Source organism: Perca fluviatilis, chromosome 23 (genome assembly GCF_010015445.1).
Source record: "Perca fluviatilis chromosome 23, GENO_Pfluv_1.0, whole genome shotgun sequence".
Classification (NCBI taxonomy): domain Eukaryota; kingdom Metazoa; phylum Chordata; class Actinopteri; order Perciformes; family Percidae; genus Perca; species Perca fluviatilis.
Genome location: NC_053134.1, coordinates 10,241,767 through 10,260,575, shown reverse-complemented (window position 1 = coordinate 10,260,575; position 18,809 = coordinate 10,241,767). Strand labels below are relative to the sequence as shown.

Below are 18,809 nucleotides of genomic sequence, written 5' to 3'. Positions count from 1 at the left end.
CATGGCAGAATAACGGCAACTTCTCCATCTTTCCATAATAAAGTCACAAAGCAACCTGAGCCTGGCAGTGCCAAAAACTTGTTTCTTGGGCGTACATTGGCGGTCGCTATTGCCTCATAGGGTTACATTGCAGCCCATTTTGCGGCTGCCGGTTACAGCGTTCTCCACTTTAACACTCACTTTTAAAATACATACAGAGTACAGGAAGGCTTAATCTAGATACTTAGCTAATCTCTCACACACTTGCAATATGTGTCTCTGTAAAAGAGACAGATCAAAGATTAGACCTACATAACCAAGACAGACTAAAAGCTTTAGTATTTTACTGCCCCACTAAGATATACACTGTGGGGAATGTGTGCAACTCTGCTCAAATCACAATAGTGCTGGGTATCATGTGAAATTCTTCTGGCAATTCAATACCTGATTTTCAGCACTGATAACATTACAATGCTTAAAAGGTGCCCTGCTACACATATTTCAATACTTTGTGGTAATGTCTGAAGTTCTAGCATGGACTCTAACATTTTTTGTGGAAGAAATGCCTTGGTTACCTTGTTTCAAGCCATTCTAGCGTGGTATAGAAAGCCTACAGGAAGACTCAGCTCGATTTCTGCCAGTTCTCATTAATATTCCTACAAGCTAAGCTGTTTGAATCTGATTGGCTAACAGCTAGCCAATGATAGCCTGGCTGTCAGAATCCTTTACCCAGCCCAACTGGGCAAGCTCATGAATAGTAATGAGCTCAGGCAATATGATGTCAGACTGAACAGCTTTTGTAATTGGCCTGATTTCTCTGCTTACTTCTTTTCAGTGGCTAGCGCTGACAAAGGAGGTAGCAGTTCATTTTCACATTCACAACATAACACAAACACACGTGGACCTAACATATTTAAAAAAAAAATGCAAGTAAAAACTGTTTTGTACGGCTAGGCACCTTTAAATTTGTTTCCTTACATCTTTATTAGATATATAAAAAACTTCCATTATTTACATTATGAAATCTCAGTAAACAAGACTAAGAATCTGACAAAGCATTCAACGCCATCTTTCTTCACATGATAGTTTGATATGTGATGCATATATTTTTGTTGGTGCCAAAAAGTGCTCAGGATCAACACCTTGCCCTAAAAACTTAATATAATGTAGAATATTGAAAAAAAACAGCTCTCACACCATAGGAAGTATGCAACAGTAAGACTTCAAATAGGGTAGCACTGTTCCATCTCTTTGTACCTGGATACCAATTCCGATACCTAAACTCAGGAAACCTGCTGATATCGAGTACCACTGAGTACGTTTACATGCACACCAATATTCCACTATTATTCCGAATATGACAATATTCTGAATTTGATACAGGTCATGTAAACAGCATATTCCGGTTGTATATTCCGAAGGCCTTTTTCCGAATATAGCATTTTCTGATTAAGACGTGGGATATTCCGGTATTATTAGTGTTATAGAGGCATTCTTTGGACATGTATACAGTGCATTTGGAATATGCGTCTCAATCGGGTTTTTTAACCGCAGTTTTGCTAACTGTTGCGGTTAGCCAGCTCGTTTCGGCTAGTGACGTAAAAAGCAGTGCAGATTTTGACCAGCTCACCCGGAGAATGAAGGCAGGACACATTCAGAAACCTGTAGCTCACTCAAAACAGCATGGATGTTTTGTTTTTTTTCAAAGTTTGTATGCGTGTAGAAGCACCAGAGACACAAAATAACACCCCAAATCCCAGAAAGTGATTTTTTCATAATATGGGCACTTTAAACATTATCAAAGACTTAGATATGAACAGGTTTTTGGATATGCGCACACATCGCTACGTCGACCTTTTCAAGAAGCTGGTTGAAGGAATGAAGGAGGGACGCTGTGTTCGCACGGTCCAACAAGTCCGCCACCGCTGGTAAACTTTGAAAAAAATATATATATTTTTCACGGCTACATGTAAACGGGAATATTAGTGGAATATTCACTTTCATTAGTCATGTAAACAGTCGTAATATTGTCTTTTCCAAATAAGGGCAAAAACCGGAATATTATGTGCATGTAAACAGTCACTGACATACCAGTGCTTTCATTTCCCCAGATTTAAAAACTGTATAACCCATTTTATGTTTTTTATTGGAATACATTTTTATGTAAGGTAACATAAGATCAGGGATTGCTGTGGCCCCTAAAAACTAAGTTGGCAGTCCACAAGAGTTATGTATGTAACTGATAGCAAAAACTGCATTTTTAAAACACTCACTAAGAAACTGTACTTTATGTAGATTGATTAGGTCATGACCTGGTCAGCTAAATAATGTGAATAATGGCACAAATACAGCTGAGATTTTTGCCCAATATCAATATTGAATAAAGTCACAGGTGCAGCAAGAAGACCATTAACAGTGCCAGCCTTCAAAAAGGCGATGTATGATTACGGAGTCACTCAGTAACAGGATACTTTTAGAGAGACAAAGGCTTTTTGTTCTGATGGTCTGAGTCTTCACTGATGGAAGACATAGCAAGGTGCACAGAGACTCCCAGTATCTGCAGTGTGAAGACAACAAATCTGACCCATGAGCAATGCTTTATGAATTAGCTGCCCACGTTTTAATACGCGTAGTCTGTCAAATTCCTGCTTCTTTCCACTCAACACCTTGTCCTTGCAGTTTTAAGAGTATTCTCCAATTCAACATGTAACCTGTAAATTATTCACCTGGAGCAGTAGACTTAAACAGAGACTCAGTGCAGTGGAACAGGGAACAAGACAAAAAAAATATAAATACTATCGCAAACAAACACAAATAAATAATGTTGGGCATACATGCACTAACAGATAGAAACACTCTCTGTCTCTGAGAGGTGGGTGTTGTTGCTTCAGTGTCTTAGCCTTGTGAGCAGTGAAATATTCATTCCTGCTGCTGATCAAGTATCAACCAGCTAGCCAGCTAGCTTCGCTCGCTCCTTATCTGGCTTCTCCAGGGCCACCTCTCGCTTCCTTGCCCCTTCTTCCAGTCATAAATAAACCAACACCGTAGTAATAATAATAATAATAATAATAATAATAATAATAATAATAACAACAACAACAACAATAATATGTTGCTGATCCGCTGTCTAATATCAAGGCTACTAACGCTAAATAAGCTAAATCACCTTCTCGTTACTGAGAACAACAGCATGAGGCAGAGGGTATTAAGTTCACACACATTCATCTTTCCCTTTCTTCTCCCCCTCTTTTGCCATCAGCCATTATTCCAGTCAGCAGGGACGAGCTCACCAGACCAAATCCAGGCCCATAAAAAGATTAGGACCAGCTACTGGCTGGAGAGGGGTCTGTCTGCCTGTCAGATGTCAAGTTAACCACTCAACAGCAAAAGTCCATGCCCAAATTCCTCTCTGTAAAAGTTAGTTTTAACCCGTTACTCATGTACTGTCTTCTTTGTTAAGGGAAACATTTTAAAGGGAAATGGATTACTATAAATGAATCATGATGAAATAAACAGCATCACTGCGTGGCATCACATATGTGTAAATCGACTTCAAGATGTCCGCAACACTAGGCTGATCTTGCAATGGTTTCCCTTGACCACAATTACACGGACAGCAGACTGTAGTCCACCACTCCTTAAAAGCTGATGTCTGTGGATCCTGTGAATGGAAACAGACACTTTTTTTCCTGCTCTGACGGTGCATTCGTGGCGCTGGCTGATGACATCAGTGCCAGCAAGAGAGGAGCCTAAGGGAAGATGGCCAGAGTGACTCAAACAGACAACCAGCTTGTTTTAGCAACCACGCCTGTGGCAACGTAAAGAGAGAAATAATTAAAAGGAAATGACACAAAGAAACTAAAGATAAAAAAGGAAAGAAATAGAGGAGACATTCTCTGGGATTTAGGAGTGTGGTTTCCCAGAAGAAGAAGAAGAAAAAAAAAAAAAGGGTCTGGGATGTTACCACATTCTTCCCTGCCAGTTGAAGCAGAAGGCTTGGCTTGGAAATGGAGAATGTGACATTTAAATTGGCCTCTAAATCCTTCCCTAGCCCATTCAGTGTCAACAGTACAGTGTAACGAGTATCTAAGCACTTTATTCAGTTAGAGACCAGTTGACAGAACCAACAGACAGCCACTGAAGCTTATAAGATGCCTGTGGTAAATGTGAAACACAGACAATCCAACAAATTAAATTAAGACATTTTATAAAAAAAAAAAAAAAAAGCTCTTCTGTTGTTTAACACGGTGATCAACCGACTTCATAATCCAATATTGTTGATCTCAAAATATATTTGTATTGTCTTGTCCTAGATAAAATGTTCTTTATCCCTTTATTGCACTTCTGTTAGTGCCAGCAGCTCTGCAGTGCTTGCAGGCTGGCTGCCTACAGTTAGGGTGTTGGTAAATCAAATTTCAAACTTAAAACACCCCAACCTAAAAATAACAACACCCATGTGTGTGTAAACCTTTGCTCAATTACCAGGCAGTTGTCTACGATCTTTACTCTATTATATTTGCGTTAAATAATATCATCTGGAGGAATCTTCTGTTGACGTCCCAAGTTGGATTGAAGGTAGATCATGTGAACCATTTCCAACTTTCTGTTGGATCCGACCGTTTGCTTATTTAGCGTTTTATTAAAAGAGCATATTACAAAGTCCAGGGGCCTCATGTATAAACGTTGCGTACGCACGAAAAGCTTGCGTACGCTGTTTTCACGGACACTTTGTGATGTATAAAAAAATGTACTTGACGTGAGAATGTGCGGGCCGTCACGCAAACTGCTGAGCAGTCGTGAGAATGTGCGGGCCGACCGCAAAGTCTTTTCTGGCTCTGTAACGTAGCGAATTCTAACTGAAAAGTTCCGAAAATCACTAAACATTACAAAATAAAGTTTCCACTACAGTTACTGGCATACGTCTGTAACGTTGTCTATGAAAATAAAAAAAATTATATCCGCTGATACTCCATAAAAGTTTGATCATTTATGTGGATAATGTTTCACATCTTTCACACAACTGTTTAATGTGCAGGCTACTTAAACTCTGTTAAGCATGAGGACGGAAAATGATTGATAAATCCACTTAGAAAATACTTTCAGTCATCCTCTGTATTTCCCATGGATGAAATATCTTACTCGCGGAAAATTACACGGAAAATGCAGTAGCCTAGTGTCTGTGAGTCTTTAGTTGCTGAGGCTCAGACATCCATGGCGCACAGGAGGCGGGACGCACAGATCCATCTCCCCAGGAACAAACGCTGTGTCGGGGGGACTAACTCTTGTGATGCGTCATTAATCCCGTGGATGATTTGTAGGCTATTAAGTGAACAAGGTGTACCCGGTCCACCAAACAATGGGCCGTGTTGACTGTCATAATTCTGCACATATTTCTGTTACTGTAGTCCTATTTACTATTTCATTATTTCATCCATGCGTGGCACAGCAGATCTGTGCGCACGTCACCTGCCGTGGAGACGCTGGCCTCACTAACCTCTCCTCCTCTGAGTCAGGTCTCCCTCGCGCTGGACTCAGTTTCACTGAGCTACTAACACTTAATAAATGGCATTACATCAGTGAGTTCAAACTGCTTATTTGGCATAATTTGGACTGACACTGAGATGTATGTTGTTCTGTAAGTGGTGTGGTGCTGCCACTATTCTCTTGCTTTCCACTTCGACATTAAACTTTATTTTTTATTATTCTGCTATGGTTCGGTGCATTCACCGCCCGGTCACCATTTGCCATTCTGGGGATTTTTCTTTTATTGCTTATCCAAGATGACAAACCTCCAAACAGAAAAAAAATTTCTCGCCTCCACCTCCGCGATCAGCACCTCAACCTCAGTCAGTAAAGTTTTTTTTTTTTTTCGTCTGCAGCGGGATAACCCGTTGTGATTGGACAAAGAATGACTTCGGGGGTGCATTTATAGTAATTTCCATATTCATTTATGGGAGGAAGCAAGGCGGGGTCAGTCAGTCATTCATGTGCGCTCAATTTCACGTGGATTGTCATGTATAAAAGGAAAGGTGCGCAGGACCTGGCGTACGACCGGTTTTATACATGTGAATATTTCTGTGCGTAGGTATTTTCAAGTTTTGGCCGTATGCCATCTTCTGGTATGAAAGCTGCACAGTCTTTTATACATGAGGACCCAGGTGTCTTTATTGGCAAATCTCTCAGTTCTTTTATTGTTAGAGGGCTCACGGCTATATAAAAAAAAAAGTCCAGCAAGTAACATACAATGAAATTGGTTACCGTGCTCTTCACAAAAAAAGGCAGTTTAAGTTGATGAAAACCTACTTCAAATCAAGTCTCGTTCCACCGATAGAATATGGCTCCAACAACCTACAGCAATAAGGTGGGCCAACAGTCTGCAAATCATTCTCTGCTGCTTGTAAAGCTTAAAGTGTGTGTTGCGGAAATACATTATGCAGCCCTAACAGAACAGTTATTAAAAAGACTGCGTCATCTCAAGGTTATCATCAAGAGGGATTATATGAATTACCAGCCTACATACCAGCACAAGTGCAAAGACACACATACACAGCTGTGCACAAACTCCAACTTAACACCTACGCACATGTCAACAGGGGCAACAATTCAACAACACACAGGCAACCTGTCAAAGTGCAGCAAGTTTATATTGGCAGCAAAGGCCCAAGAGCAGCAGAGGTTGCTGGCCTGGAGAGACCCTGGTCAGATGTTACACGAACAGAATTGCGTACACACATACACTTTAACAGCTACACACTGACGAGACACCCGCAGCAAGGGAGTCAGTCGTGACTCATGCCATAATAGCCTTCCCACCAGCAGAGAGCGATAACACTGGAAATAGCGGAGTTCATCACTTTTGTGCATCATCACACAGCTACTGCAAGATGGAAAGAGTCAAACGCAAGAGCTTAAAACGGACTCATCTTTCAAACCGCAATGGGCACTAAATCTCAGAACACAAGTGTTGTATGCGCACATAACGGACAGCACTTTTGAAACACTGGCCTAACAATCCCTTGAGCTCAACCACAGCTGACACAGAGTTGAAAATGGCTCCCTAAACTAACCTGTCTCCTCTCTACTGATTGGAAATTGAATGGATGAAATTCTTGTGGGATCAGTCAGCGGTCCTAAGATTTCCAATAACCACATGCATCATCTTTATTACATCATATAAAATGCTAAAAGCACGTGGCTGGTTAGCTCAGTTCTGTGACCGTTTCCTGCATGTCTTCCCCTTCTCTCTCCCTTTGATATCTGACCTGTCCTGTCTATTAAAAAGTAGAAAAAGCCCCCCAAAAAAAGCCCCACTGACAGGATAAAAACTGAGTATTGGACTTTAATGTTACACAGAGAGGAGAAATGAGCAGAGTTATCTGAGGATGTGAAGTATGCCGTTTACAGTTTGCAGGACTGTAGTGTAGGGGTCTTGCGACAGAAATAAGCAGCCATACTCCGTAATCAGGGTGTTATGGAATGGATATAGGCAGTCGTCATTTCTAAGCACAAATAAATTTTGAGGGCCCCAAACGCTAGCCTGGTCCTACCAGACTCTGGTACATTTCATTTGTACAGAGAGTCTGGCCACTCTCCATTGACAAGTGTTAACTTCCTTGAAGGTGGGTACTCTGTTGAAGTTTAAAACTATTGGATCTGCCCAGAGCCAATCTAGATCTGCCATAACCAATCACTAACATTTGGTGGTGACGTTGGCTTAGCATCGCTAGCATTCGCCTTAGCCACTCCGTGGGGAGGAGGGCCACAACATCATGGCCACCAACAAAACTCAGCAAAGATTGTTCTTGCTCGGGCTTTAACTTCTGGATATTCGGCAGCGTTGCCACAACAGACCGAATAGCTCTGCTCGAATCTTTCTCCGCCGCCATTACGGAACTACAACTCTAGCGCACGGCCTCAACGTCATCGTTCTCAGCCACTCCCTCTGTTCGCTGATTGGACCGCTGGAGAAAACTCAAGACTATAAACCCAGACGTAGTACTGAAGGGAAATGAAAATTGAGCGTAAGCATGTAGGAGGGCAGAGCCAGGCTACCCAAAGGTCATAAATAAGGTGAGAAACAACAGGGTGTGACATTTTTTGGTTCTGTACAAAAAAAAGCTAAAGAGAAAATACACTGTGAATAAATGTGTGATTAACCGATAAGTTGATCAACTATTTAGAAATTTGATTTAAGTCAGTCATTCTTAACATAAATCCAGCTTCTAAAATGTGAGGATTTGTTGCTTTTCTCTTCTTTATATCTTTGTATGAATATCTTTGGATTATGAACGGTTTGTCAGACAAAACAAGACATTAATCATGTCACCTTGAGCTAAGGGAAAGTACCTTTTACACTTAATCGACAAAACAATTTATCATGAAAATTATTGACAGATTAATCAAAAATCATTAACCATTATCTGTATTTTTGTTTGTCTGTGTGTGTAATAATAGGATCTCGCCTTGTCTGGCTGTGGGCCAGCCTCCTGTCGATAATCTAAACCGGTCTGTAATGCAGACAAACACACACCTCGACATCTAATCACCCCCAGGGGCTACCTGAGTTCGACCTTCTTCATCAATGCACTCTCATGTTAGGAAAACACAGAACAAATGCAAACCAGCATGTCACTTAATAATAACAAACTCATCCTTGCACATGAAAAGGGACACAATGTTTCGTCTGAAGGTTCCCATTGTACAAAATAAGATCCTTTCATCTAGTTTAATATGTCATGCATGCCTCAGTGCACATGTCTTGGCCAGAGGAGGAACAGCCATTGCAGCGTTCCGAGTCAATGAGCTGTAAAGATGGTGCTGCAGCCTCACTCTAACAGGCTTGTCCTGGTCACAGACAGTATTGGACAGACGTGTGTCCTCTGCAACAGTTAAGCACAGATGCTGAGCAGACATGATGACACCTACAACACAACCTGTTGATGATGCGTGAGCACACCTACAGTGTGTATGATTCATCTAGCCAGCAGTGCAAACTATTCCTGGCTGATGCTGACTAGGCAGCGACTGAGCACACAAAATCTTCAACCCATCCTCAAACTAAATCATACAAGCATGCATTATACTCTACTGTATTTGCAGCCATAGTAGAGTATATAGGTGATGCTGATTTGGCTTTCTGACACAAGCACTTTCACCGTGACATCATTGCACCGCGCGGCGCAGGATTGGCTGACCGTCAACAGGTCAGCTTCAGCTCACACCAGACCAATCAGGCCAGGACAAGGAAGATCACATGACAAGCCCAAAGACAGATGACATCACTACTCTCCTAGCCATTTCCTGTCAATGGTGATGCTAATGCTGCTGAGGGCATGCACAGTCATGTGCAGAAACACTTATGCATTGCCACAACACACACAGAGACACACTTTAAGAGTAATAGGACAATGAAGGACATGCCACTGAAGGCTGTGTCTGAAGGCAGACAAATGGCATTGTGTAAGGGTATGAAGGACAAAGCAATCCTAAACACCATTAAGGTATTAAGTGGCTAATTAATCACAACTCAATCATCAAAAATACTTTTCTCCCCAAGCACAATCATCTTTGTGTTTTCTTTTGCCAAGAACACAAGCCCGTCCACCTGCATACCGATGACCTTCTTAAAGACTTAGTCATCTGTGAGCTGCAATATAAATGTGACAACTGTCATTTCTTATACTCAATGTAAGCACTGTCCACCTTTGAGTTTAATATACTGTCACTATCATTATTATTCAATACACTCTTCTGTTTGAAAGTGCTCCATTATAGGTCAGTAGCAGGTTAGTAGAGGGAAGGAAAACAGTGCTCCATGTTTCAAGCTCTGCTACTGGAACAAAACGAGGAAGAAGTCCATTGAAAGTCCCTTGAGGGACAGCGGAAAATAAATAAATAATGCATGTAAAGCGGGTGGAGCTGAATGATGCCCATAACAGCAAGACATTAAAAAAAGGGGCCTTACATAGCAAGTGGCAGCGCCATTAAACAGATCATGAACCAGTATCAGGTTAATTTATCTCTAGATACATAAAAGGGTGCTTACCGTTGCCAAGAAAGGCTGTCAATTGCGTTTGATTAAGATGACAGTATAGCACATTTCCCTCCCTAATGATTTTGTGTTGTGTGCTGATGGTACATGTGGACTATGTGATGTCTCTGATAAGGAGGCACAGTGGTGAAAAGACCGGATATGCAGGGTTTAAACATGTGTCAAGAAACCTGCGCCTCGCTGAGTTGCCCTTGAGCCAGTGCAAACCCTGGGCTTTGCCTTCACATTTGTCGAAATATTAATGTCAAATTAGAGTCTAGTTATCTCATAATTACGTGATTTATGTTGCGGTCAGTGTGCTTTACAGCTACGTAATTTAGAGCATCATTTGCCTTTAGGTGAACGCTGAGATTGTTGTTTTAAACAATCTGATTCAACCACTGACTGGTTCAACCTGTTCAGGCAAAGTGTTATGGGATTAGCTAGCGCTTCACCAGCTAATAACCCCAGCGCAAGGTTAGCAAGTTAGCTGCCACTAGCAACGTCTCAGGCAGTGAGGGTTAGCTACGTCAACCGAAAACGCAGGGGGCAGTCTGACAGACAACAGGGGTGCGAGTTAACTTACTAAACGGCCAGAAGAAACGTCTCCATTCATGTTCAGACGATAACATTTGTTTTTTGTCTCGTCTGTAACGTTAAATTAAAATTGTTGGTAAAAGCTAGCTAACGTCTGTCTGACAGTTGAATCCCCTCCGCCGTCCGTTTCTCTCCACTCCCTGTCCGCTAACACCGTTCAGGACTGACCTGGAGAGATGCTTCAGGATCTGCTTCTTGATGAGCCCAGCCATGGCCGCACAAATCCGATATCCGAGCCTCCGCTGGATGTCTAAGCTGTCTGAGCTAGCTGGCTAGCCTAGCCGCTAGCTTTTCCCACTCGAGGTATAAACACACACAGCTCAAATTATCACCCCCGTGTCAGTCTTCATTTTTACGGTGTTCCCGCTTCATTCTCTGAGAGAGGGCAGAAAGACAGCATTTCAGACGTCCGAGTGACAGCCAGGCTCGTAGACATATCACGTTAGGCCATGTCATGCAGATATGCTGATAAAGCTCCAAAACGGTCTTGAGCTCTGCAATATCATACACCGAACACCTGGACAGCGCGTCGGAGGAACGGCGTCTGTTGTCACGGCGTCTAGGCGGGGCATTTTGATGCGTTCAGTGTGTGCTGGGAAACCCGTCAACTTAGAGATATGGATAGGGGTTAAGGTGGGTGTTTACATTTATAGAGTTAGTGCAATCATTTGAATACTGTTGTATACTCAAATAATTGATTTAAAAAATACAACTGTTGGTTTATAAAGCACTGAATGGCTTGGGGCCAAAATACATTTCTGATCTTCTGTAACATTACCACCCACTCAGACCTCTCGGGTCGTCTGGGACAGGTCTGCTTTCTGACCCAAGACTGTAAAAAATATATATATTCTAGTCTAGTCATTGTTCTGTCCCTATCAGAACTAAACATGGGGAAGCAGCGTTCACTTTTTAGGCACCACATATTTGGAACAAACTCCCAGAAAACTGCAGGTCCTCTGCAACTCCCCAGTTCTTTAAATCAAGGCTGAAGACTTGTCCTGCACTGTAACTTACATTCTTTTATTTTCTACCTCCCTTATTCTATTTTATCTTGTTTTTAATTTTCTATTCTCTTTAAAGGACTGCTTTTAAATGCTCTTTCATGTTTCATGTAAAGCACTTTGATTTGCTTTGTTGCTAAAATGTGCTATGCTGTATAAATGAACTTACCTTGCCTTACTCAGGGGAAAAACATAATTATTACCCAGACAAGTTTTGGTTTTAATTATTGCAGATTTGAGTCTAATTAAAATAATTTATCTTCATTCAGTCATTGTTTAGTATACGTTAAATGTTTATATCTTATGTCACAACACAGGTGAAACTGTAACATACCTGTTTTGGGACTACACCTTTAGTCACATTTGAAATAGACATTTGAAGCATAGATAGGCACATCGTATGGTCTGGAGTCTTGTTGTTGATGCCCTAGCTTCAAGTTTTGAGAACTGTTTGCATAGTTCCATTTTTGTGTTAATACAATGGAGAAAAATTGTAATACAGCATTTCTTCTGGGAAATGTCACGCTGGACACCCAGTTTGTAATAGTGCAAATATATAAATATTGCTACACTATGATCAGCGGGCCATAGGCTTAACCACTTTTGTGTAACCTCATTCAGTAATAGTGACTTTTGAAAATTTTGGAGATTACGTCTTTAAATAGAAAATTATACTCAATTTAAATTGAATTGATCGTATTTCTACTGATTAGATCAAATATTTCTTTATAAGGAAAATGTCTATATACAGTCCAGTAAATTAGCAAAACAAAAGCCCAACTTTACTGTCTTAATGTCTTTTCTAAACTTCTACCTGAATGCACGTGTACTGTTTTGTTTTTTAATGTTGAACAATGTTAAGTCTGCTATTAGCGTAGTACTGACCTGCCTTTTACAGGAAGATGCTTTAAAAATGTAATGTAAAGTTATAATGGTTTTTCATGTATTTATTGTTTAAGAATAACAGTTTGACATTGTATGCATAACGTTACTGCATTGTGGATATGGCTGCAGTGGGTTTTCTGTGTGGTCACGGTTTGCTCTCACCATAAAACCTTTTAGGGACATCTAGTGTTCAAACCGAGGATGTAAACATGCTTTGGGCTATATATACAGTAGTACAGTAGTCTCACATTGCCAGACCTTCCTCAGGCTATGTACATAATAACAAGAATAAGCATGATAACTTGAAAACTTAATTTTCTAATAAATGTTAGAGATTTTTTTTTTGCACATGAGGATATAAAAAAGTATACAGAAATATTATAGAATATTATAACAATTGAATTGATGATGTAACAATAAGGCCATCATAAATTATCTGAATATCATACACAAAATATTTGTGTTTTGGTTGTTTTTTCATTGATATACTGTTAAGGACAATTACTATTTAAAAAAAAGAACATTGTGTTCATTTACTTGCAAACACAATTCAGGAGAAAATGATTTATTAACATTTATAATGAATGAAACGACTCGGACGTTTTAACTTCTTTGTCAGTGGACATTAAAGCTGTTTAGCTGAGTTTAGTTGCTGTGTCTGATGTGTCTTGTGTTGAGATGTAACCATAGGAGTTAACAGCAGCCTGCAGAATGCCACGTATGAAAGGAGGAGCAAACAGCCCCTCCCTGCACTGCTCTACTTCAGTATTAACTTGTTGCAGGAAGTTTGCATCAGTCTTCAGTGTTTTACAATTAGGCTGTAAGCATTAATGAACGTAAGTAGTAAAACAAAGGTATAACCGACGGTTTTATGTCACTGACATAGATTGATACACTTTAAAACAATGATGCACTGTTGGTACAACGTTTTTGTCCCAAGTTGCATCTTTTGTTTTGTTTTTTGTTAGATCAGTGACATTTTCTCACTCCAAGTTAAGTGAAATTAAGCTTATGCTCATTTTAATCCTGTGGAACACTTTGAAAACTCACTAAAGATGCCTAAATCATCTTTTAGGAAATATCACTGCTGTTGCACCGGAGAGAGATGCTGCTGCAGAACTTTATTCAGTTTTTTGGATGTATGATTAAAAAAAAGTTTAGTTTCTGATGTGAAAAATAGAGCATAATCACCAAAGTATAAGAGTAGTAGAAATCATTAATTGTCTCCTGGTGTGTTATATCATTAAATTGGATCTACAGAGCCTGGAGTTAAACATGGGACAGCCCCCATCCGCATACCTCAACAACAAAAAAAAAGCCCCCGTGGAAAGACACGACGCGCTCGCTGATACGCTGCTGGTCCAGTTAGTGGGCCTGGACTGGAAACATACTCCATCCATCCACGACTGCAAAACCAGCAGCTCTCACATCACACACAAACACATTTATCTCAGTGAGCTCCCATTCACGATGACTGCGAAAAACCGACACAAGAACAGCTCGAGCGAGAAGAGCGCCGCATCCAGCCAAGATGATGCGTCGAAGAAAAGCCAAAAGAGCACCAGTAACGGGCTGAGTGGCCCCGGACCTCAGGGGCCACGATCAGGCAGCTGCCTCGGCTTTGTTGCGACCGCAGTGTTTTATATCGCGTTAATAGGCGCTGCAGGGTTTGCTGCTTTTTATTTACAACAAGTTGTGGAGGAAATGCGACAGACAAACGCCAGGCACGAGGAGAGCGCACGGCAAAACGCGGAGTTGAGCGGAAAAATGGAGAGCGTCGTTCAACAGGTAGGTTGGAAGTAGGAACTGATTTTCAATTACATTAGCAGGGGTTCCCAAACTTTTTCCACAACTCCCAGGGAAATACAAACTATGCTTGGGCAATGCATGTCATTGTTTTTGTTAGACATTACATACTCTATTCGTCCATATAGGCCTAGTTGTTGCACTGGATGTACTTTTCTTGGGGGCTGCGTGGTAAACCACAGTGATGGATTTGGTGAACTTATACTTTTCATTCAGCTAACGTCCAATAAGTAGCCTAAACAATATAAAGTTTTAGACCTGGTGAAAATGAATTATTTCTTCATTATTTTCTATCTTGTAATGTTTTCTTTAACAGATATTTAAGCGCGTGTGTTAGGATGCTGCAGGGTAGGTAATGATGACGAGTTGACATTGTCTCTCGCAGGGAAAGGGACACCCTCCCTTTTGTATTATAAAGTACAGAAATAGTAATGTCTGACCATCAATCATCTTTTGCAGGAGTAAAAAAATGTTAACGATTCACAGGGTTTGTAAGTAAATAAATGTCCTGGTTCAGTTTCTATATAGGCCTACATGTAAACAAAAACATCTACTGTCTTATATAACTGAAGTCTTCTCCCTTTTTCATTCGTTCTCTACTCACTTCCTGGATGTAAAGTACACTGTGTATCTATACCCAGTGTAAACTACATCCAGGATGTACTCTTACTTGAGTTATGTGATGACTCAACTCTACTCATGCAAATTTACAGGTAGAACATGTTTGTTATGTCACAGAACTCATAATAGTAGTGAGGAGTGATGATTGCATTGTGAATATTTACCAAGGTGTTCACACTGCAGTGTGTATAACAAAATAATGATTATCTTTCTACTGCACCACCTCTTCTCAACTATAAAGGTTTTTTACCCCACCACAAAAGTACTCTTTTCATATACTCAAATATTGAAAGTACTAGTAAGTGGACTTTTGCCACACTATTCCTAAGGTCAAGAATTTTTAACTTCTATGCTCATCTACACTTTAAAATATTACACTTGCGGAATATGCAAAAAAAAAAAAATAATAATAAAAACTATATATATAGTTTTTTAAAGATTATTTTTGGGGCATTTTTTCCCTTTATTTAGATAGTGACACTGGATAGACAGGAAAGGTGGGAGAGAGATGGGGGACGACACGCAGCAAAGAGCCGCAGGTCGGATTCGAACACGGGCCGCTGCAAAGGACCCAGCCCACATGGGGCGCGCGCCCTTACTGGGTGAGCCAGAGGTCGTCCCACTAAATATATTTTTAATATGCAAACAACAAACAAAATATCTAGTTTAGCATATTCAGTTAGTGTAATATTTGAACGTTTGGGGGTAAATTATAAAATTGAGATGACAGTGAAAGTTCATTCTTGACCTAAGGAATTATAGTACTTTTACAAAATAATGTTAACTCAAGAGCCACTTGCAAGCATTTTCCTGAGCTTTCGACCACATTGCATAGTTTCCATCAGTAAATGGATGTGTCTGAGTTGACTGAGCCAACTCCGTGACAACTGAGGCTTCTCAATTCACTGATGAAGACCATGATGCCATTGAAAGCTCAGGAAAAGGTAGGTAAGTGGTGAGGAAGATTCTTTCAAATTGCAAAATTGAGGCACTTTTTCAGTAAGTAAGTTTGTTTTGTAACTGCAATAACATGATAATAAATTAAAATGGTGTGGATACACGACTGTCCAGTGAAAACCATGTACCCCCAAATTTGGTCATTTAGATTTTTTTTGTATAAATGCTTAGGGTTAAGAAAATTAAACTATTTAAAAACCTGCTGTCACAAATCGGAAAACCAGTCCGTGTTTCTTAGCTCCTGAAAAATTGAGCTTTTGGACACATGCGTGGTTTTCCCAGGACAGGGACAATTTGCATTTATTGTTTTGGAGTGCATCATAACAAGCGTATATGCAAGTGTTTGACTATTTCCGGCAGATGTTAAAATGGATTCAAATCTGATGCTGTATATGTATTCTGCCTTGTTGCACAGGTGGAGTCTCTGAGTAGTGTTGTGGACGGGCTGGAGTCATCCCTGGGGGTTACACGGGTGGAGATGGAGGGGGCCATCAGCCGGATGAAGAGGGGCGAGGTGGAGACGAGGAGGGTGGAGGAGGCCCTTCAGAGGCTCCAGAATGATCTACTTAGGGACCTCTCAGAGGGCATCAACGAGGTGAAGGAGGCCCGAGAGAGGGACTTCTCTTCTCTGGAGACGACTGTGGAGGAGCGTCTGGCTGAGGTGAGTCAGTCCATCACAGCCAGCGTGGCCGAGTTCACCGGAGCTCAGGGCGAAACGCAGAGCCAGCTGGCTGATCTCAAGGCCCGCCTGGGGGACATGGAAGACCCTGCGCTCATCAAACAGGAGCTCTCCGCCATTGTGGATGCTGTAGCTGAAATCAAAACAGCCAAAGAGGAAGCTGATGCCTCAGCTGATTCGTTCAGGGAACAGGTAGGTGCTGTGAGGTCAGAGCTCCACACCCGCAACCAGGAAGTAGCCTCACTGTCCCAGGAAGTTGAAACAGTGAGGTTAGTCTTGCAAGAGACCATTGGAAATCTGAGGCAGTCCCTGTCTGCAGCAGAGGCTGATGTCAAGGCTCTGAAGGACAAAAGCATGACACTGGAGAGCGGCGTGGAGCAGGCCGCTGACACCGCTGGCCGCGCGGAGAAGGAGGTCAACGCAGCGGTCGCTCAGTTCCAGAAAAGATCAGACGACCTGGAAGCCCGAGTTAAAACATCGGAAGAGAGCGGAGATTCGCTGTCAGCATCGGTGTCAGACATCACCTCCAAAATGGAATCGCTATTCGCCAAATACGACAGCCATGAAAGCACTCTGGCCGCACAGGGGCAGGCTGTGGAGAAAGTCAAAACTGGCGTGGAGCAGGAGATGGAGGCACTGAAAAGCAGTTTTGGGGAGCTCCAGTCCAACATGGCTGCTCTGGGCGGTGCCCAGACCAAGCTCCTGTCCAAGGACTCCAGCCTGGGTCAGCAGGTGGTGGACTTGGAGAATAGGCTCGCTGCTCTGGAGGACAGCAGCCGCAGCAGCATAAAGCCAGAGCAGCTCCAGAGCTTAAGAAGCATGGTAGATGGCTTGGAAAGCAAAGCAGCCAAGCTAGAAGGCCACGATCAGGCCATTTCTGCTCTTCAGAAAGCTCTGCAGGAGACTACACAGACACTGGCGGGTTTATCTATTGACAAGGAGGAAAAGTAGGGGGTTAGAGTTAGCAACGTCACATCAGGATACCCAAACACGGACAATAATGATTCCCAAAGGGTGACCTAAACCCACTTACTGTTTTCCGTGAAGCGATGTTTCTTCAAATTCGTCGGTTGATGTCACGATGTTGAACATTTTAGTAGAAAAGTATAGCCAATGTGAGGAGTTAGGTCAGGAGGGCGAGGCAGAGCTGTACTGCTGATCTGTGAATTCAAATCCACATTCATTCTGCACTGTAGTTATTTTTCGTTCCTAATGTTTTGTTTAATTGTCTGTGCCAAGGCGGTTTCTTTTTAAAAACCAAGCTAATTCAATAATAAGCTCTGTTGGAGCACTTCTTTGTTTACTCACGTGTTTTTTACAAGAATAAAAACTCTTGTTGACCTAAAGCTGTGAAGGTTTTCTTTGTGTGAACTATGATTTGTTGTTAACATCAGGGGTAATACATTGATTGTATTGGGTGGAAATGAAACTCAAACTTACTGATAGGTGTTTTAGGGCTGCTAAAATCAAACCAGAATTCCTCTCGATTGCATATTTCATGTTTCTTTACGAGTTTTTTTAAACAACAAATGATCCTCTCACATAAAGCACAATTTATTAAGCAGCACCGCATTATTTATAATCTGTGACAATTGGCATATTACGCATGTAAAACTTTGCTGTGGAGTCGTGCAGATGATTTTCCACATCATTAAGACTGAATACCACGTGCTGAGCTCTTTAATCTGCAAACAGCAGTAACATGTCATTTTCCTCTGCCAGGTGTTCTGCAGAAATGTGCTTCCCCCGAGGCTGCAGTTGTGTTTTGAACCATTTAAAGGAATGTAGTGCGGCCAGCAAATGCAAGGAACTACTCTTACAACATAGCTTTGGTTAAAAATAAACTGGAATCTCCAGTTTTAAAACACCTCATTGGTTAAGGTGACTTTTTCTTGGCCAGGACCAGTAACTGTAGCTATAGCCTAGTAACATAAGTAGACATTACCCTCTTTTTCCAGTCTGCTAGCTGGAGCTTCATATTTACCGTAAATACATGAGAGTGGAGTCTATAACTCTCTGCAAAAAAAGTGAGTAAGTGTATTTCCCAAAATGTCAAACTATTCCCCCAAGCCAATGTTATGTGCCCATACTAAATGCCTACATAAATTGCCATATGAATGCCAAAATATATGTCTACATTTCCGGCACACTGCCACAACCTCCGACACACACACACACACACACACACACACACACACACACACACACACACACACACACACACACACACACACACACACACACACACACA

At 41.4% G+C, this 18,809-nt stretch overlaps 2 protein-coding genes across 2 annotated transcripts in view; one reads left to right on the top strand and one right to left on the bottom strand.

The window, feature by feature from the left end:
- The window catches only part of uhrf1bp1l (UHRF1 binding protein 1-like), a 34,343-nt gene extending 23,525 nt beyond the window's left edge, over positions 1 to 10,818 (bottom strand). The window contains exon 1 of the mRNA XM_039792426.1: positions 10,775 to 10,818. Coding sequence (XP_039648360.1) covers positions 10,775 to 10,818 — 44 coding nt within the window. The remainder of the gene's footprint in view (positions 1 to 10,774) is intronic.
- Positions 10,819 to 13,310: 2,492 nt separating this feature from the next.
- ckap4 (cytoskeleton associated protein 4) lies at positions 13,311 to 17,904 on the top strand. Its single transcript, XM_039792478.1, has 3 exons — positions 13,311 to 13,331; positions 13,756 to 14,283; positions 16,295 to 17,904. Exons 1-3 carry the CDS (start codon positions 13,326 to 13,328, stop codon positions 17,507 to 17,509), a joined length of 1,749 nt encoding a protein of 582 aa, XP_039648412.1. The 5' UTR covers positions 13,311 to 13,325; the 3' UTR covers positions 17,510 to 17,904.
- The last annotated feature ends 905 nt before the right edge of the window (positions 17,905 to 18,809 follow it).

Bases quoted from the DNA above. Each gene is read 5' to 3' on its own strand.
- ckap4 (XM_039792478.1), top strand. The intron at 14,284-16,294 runs GTAGGTTGGAAG...CTTGTTGCACAG, and splicing joins TGGAGAGCGTCGTTCAACAG to GTGGAGTCTCTGAGTAGTGT.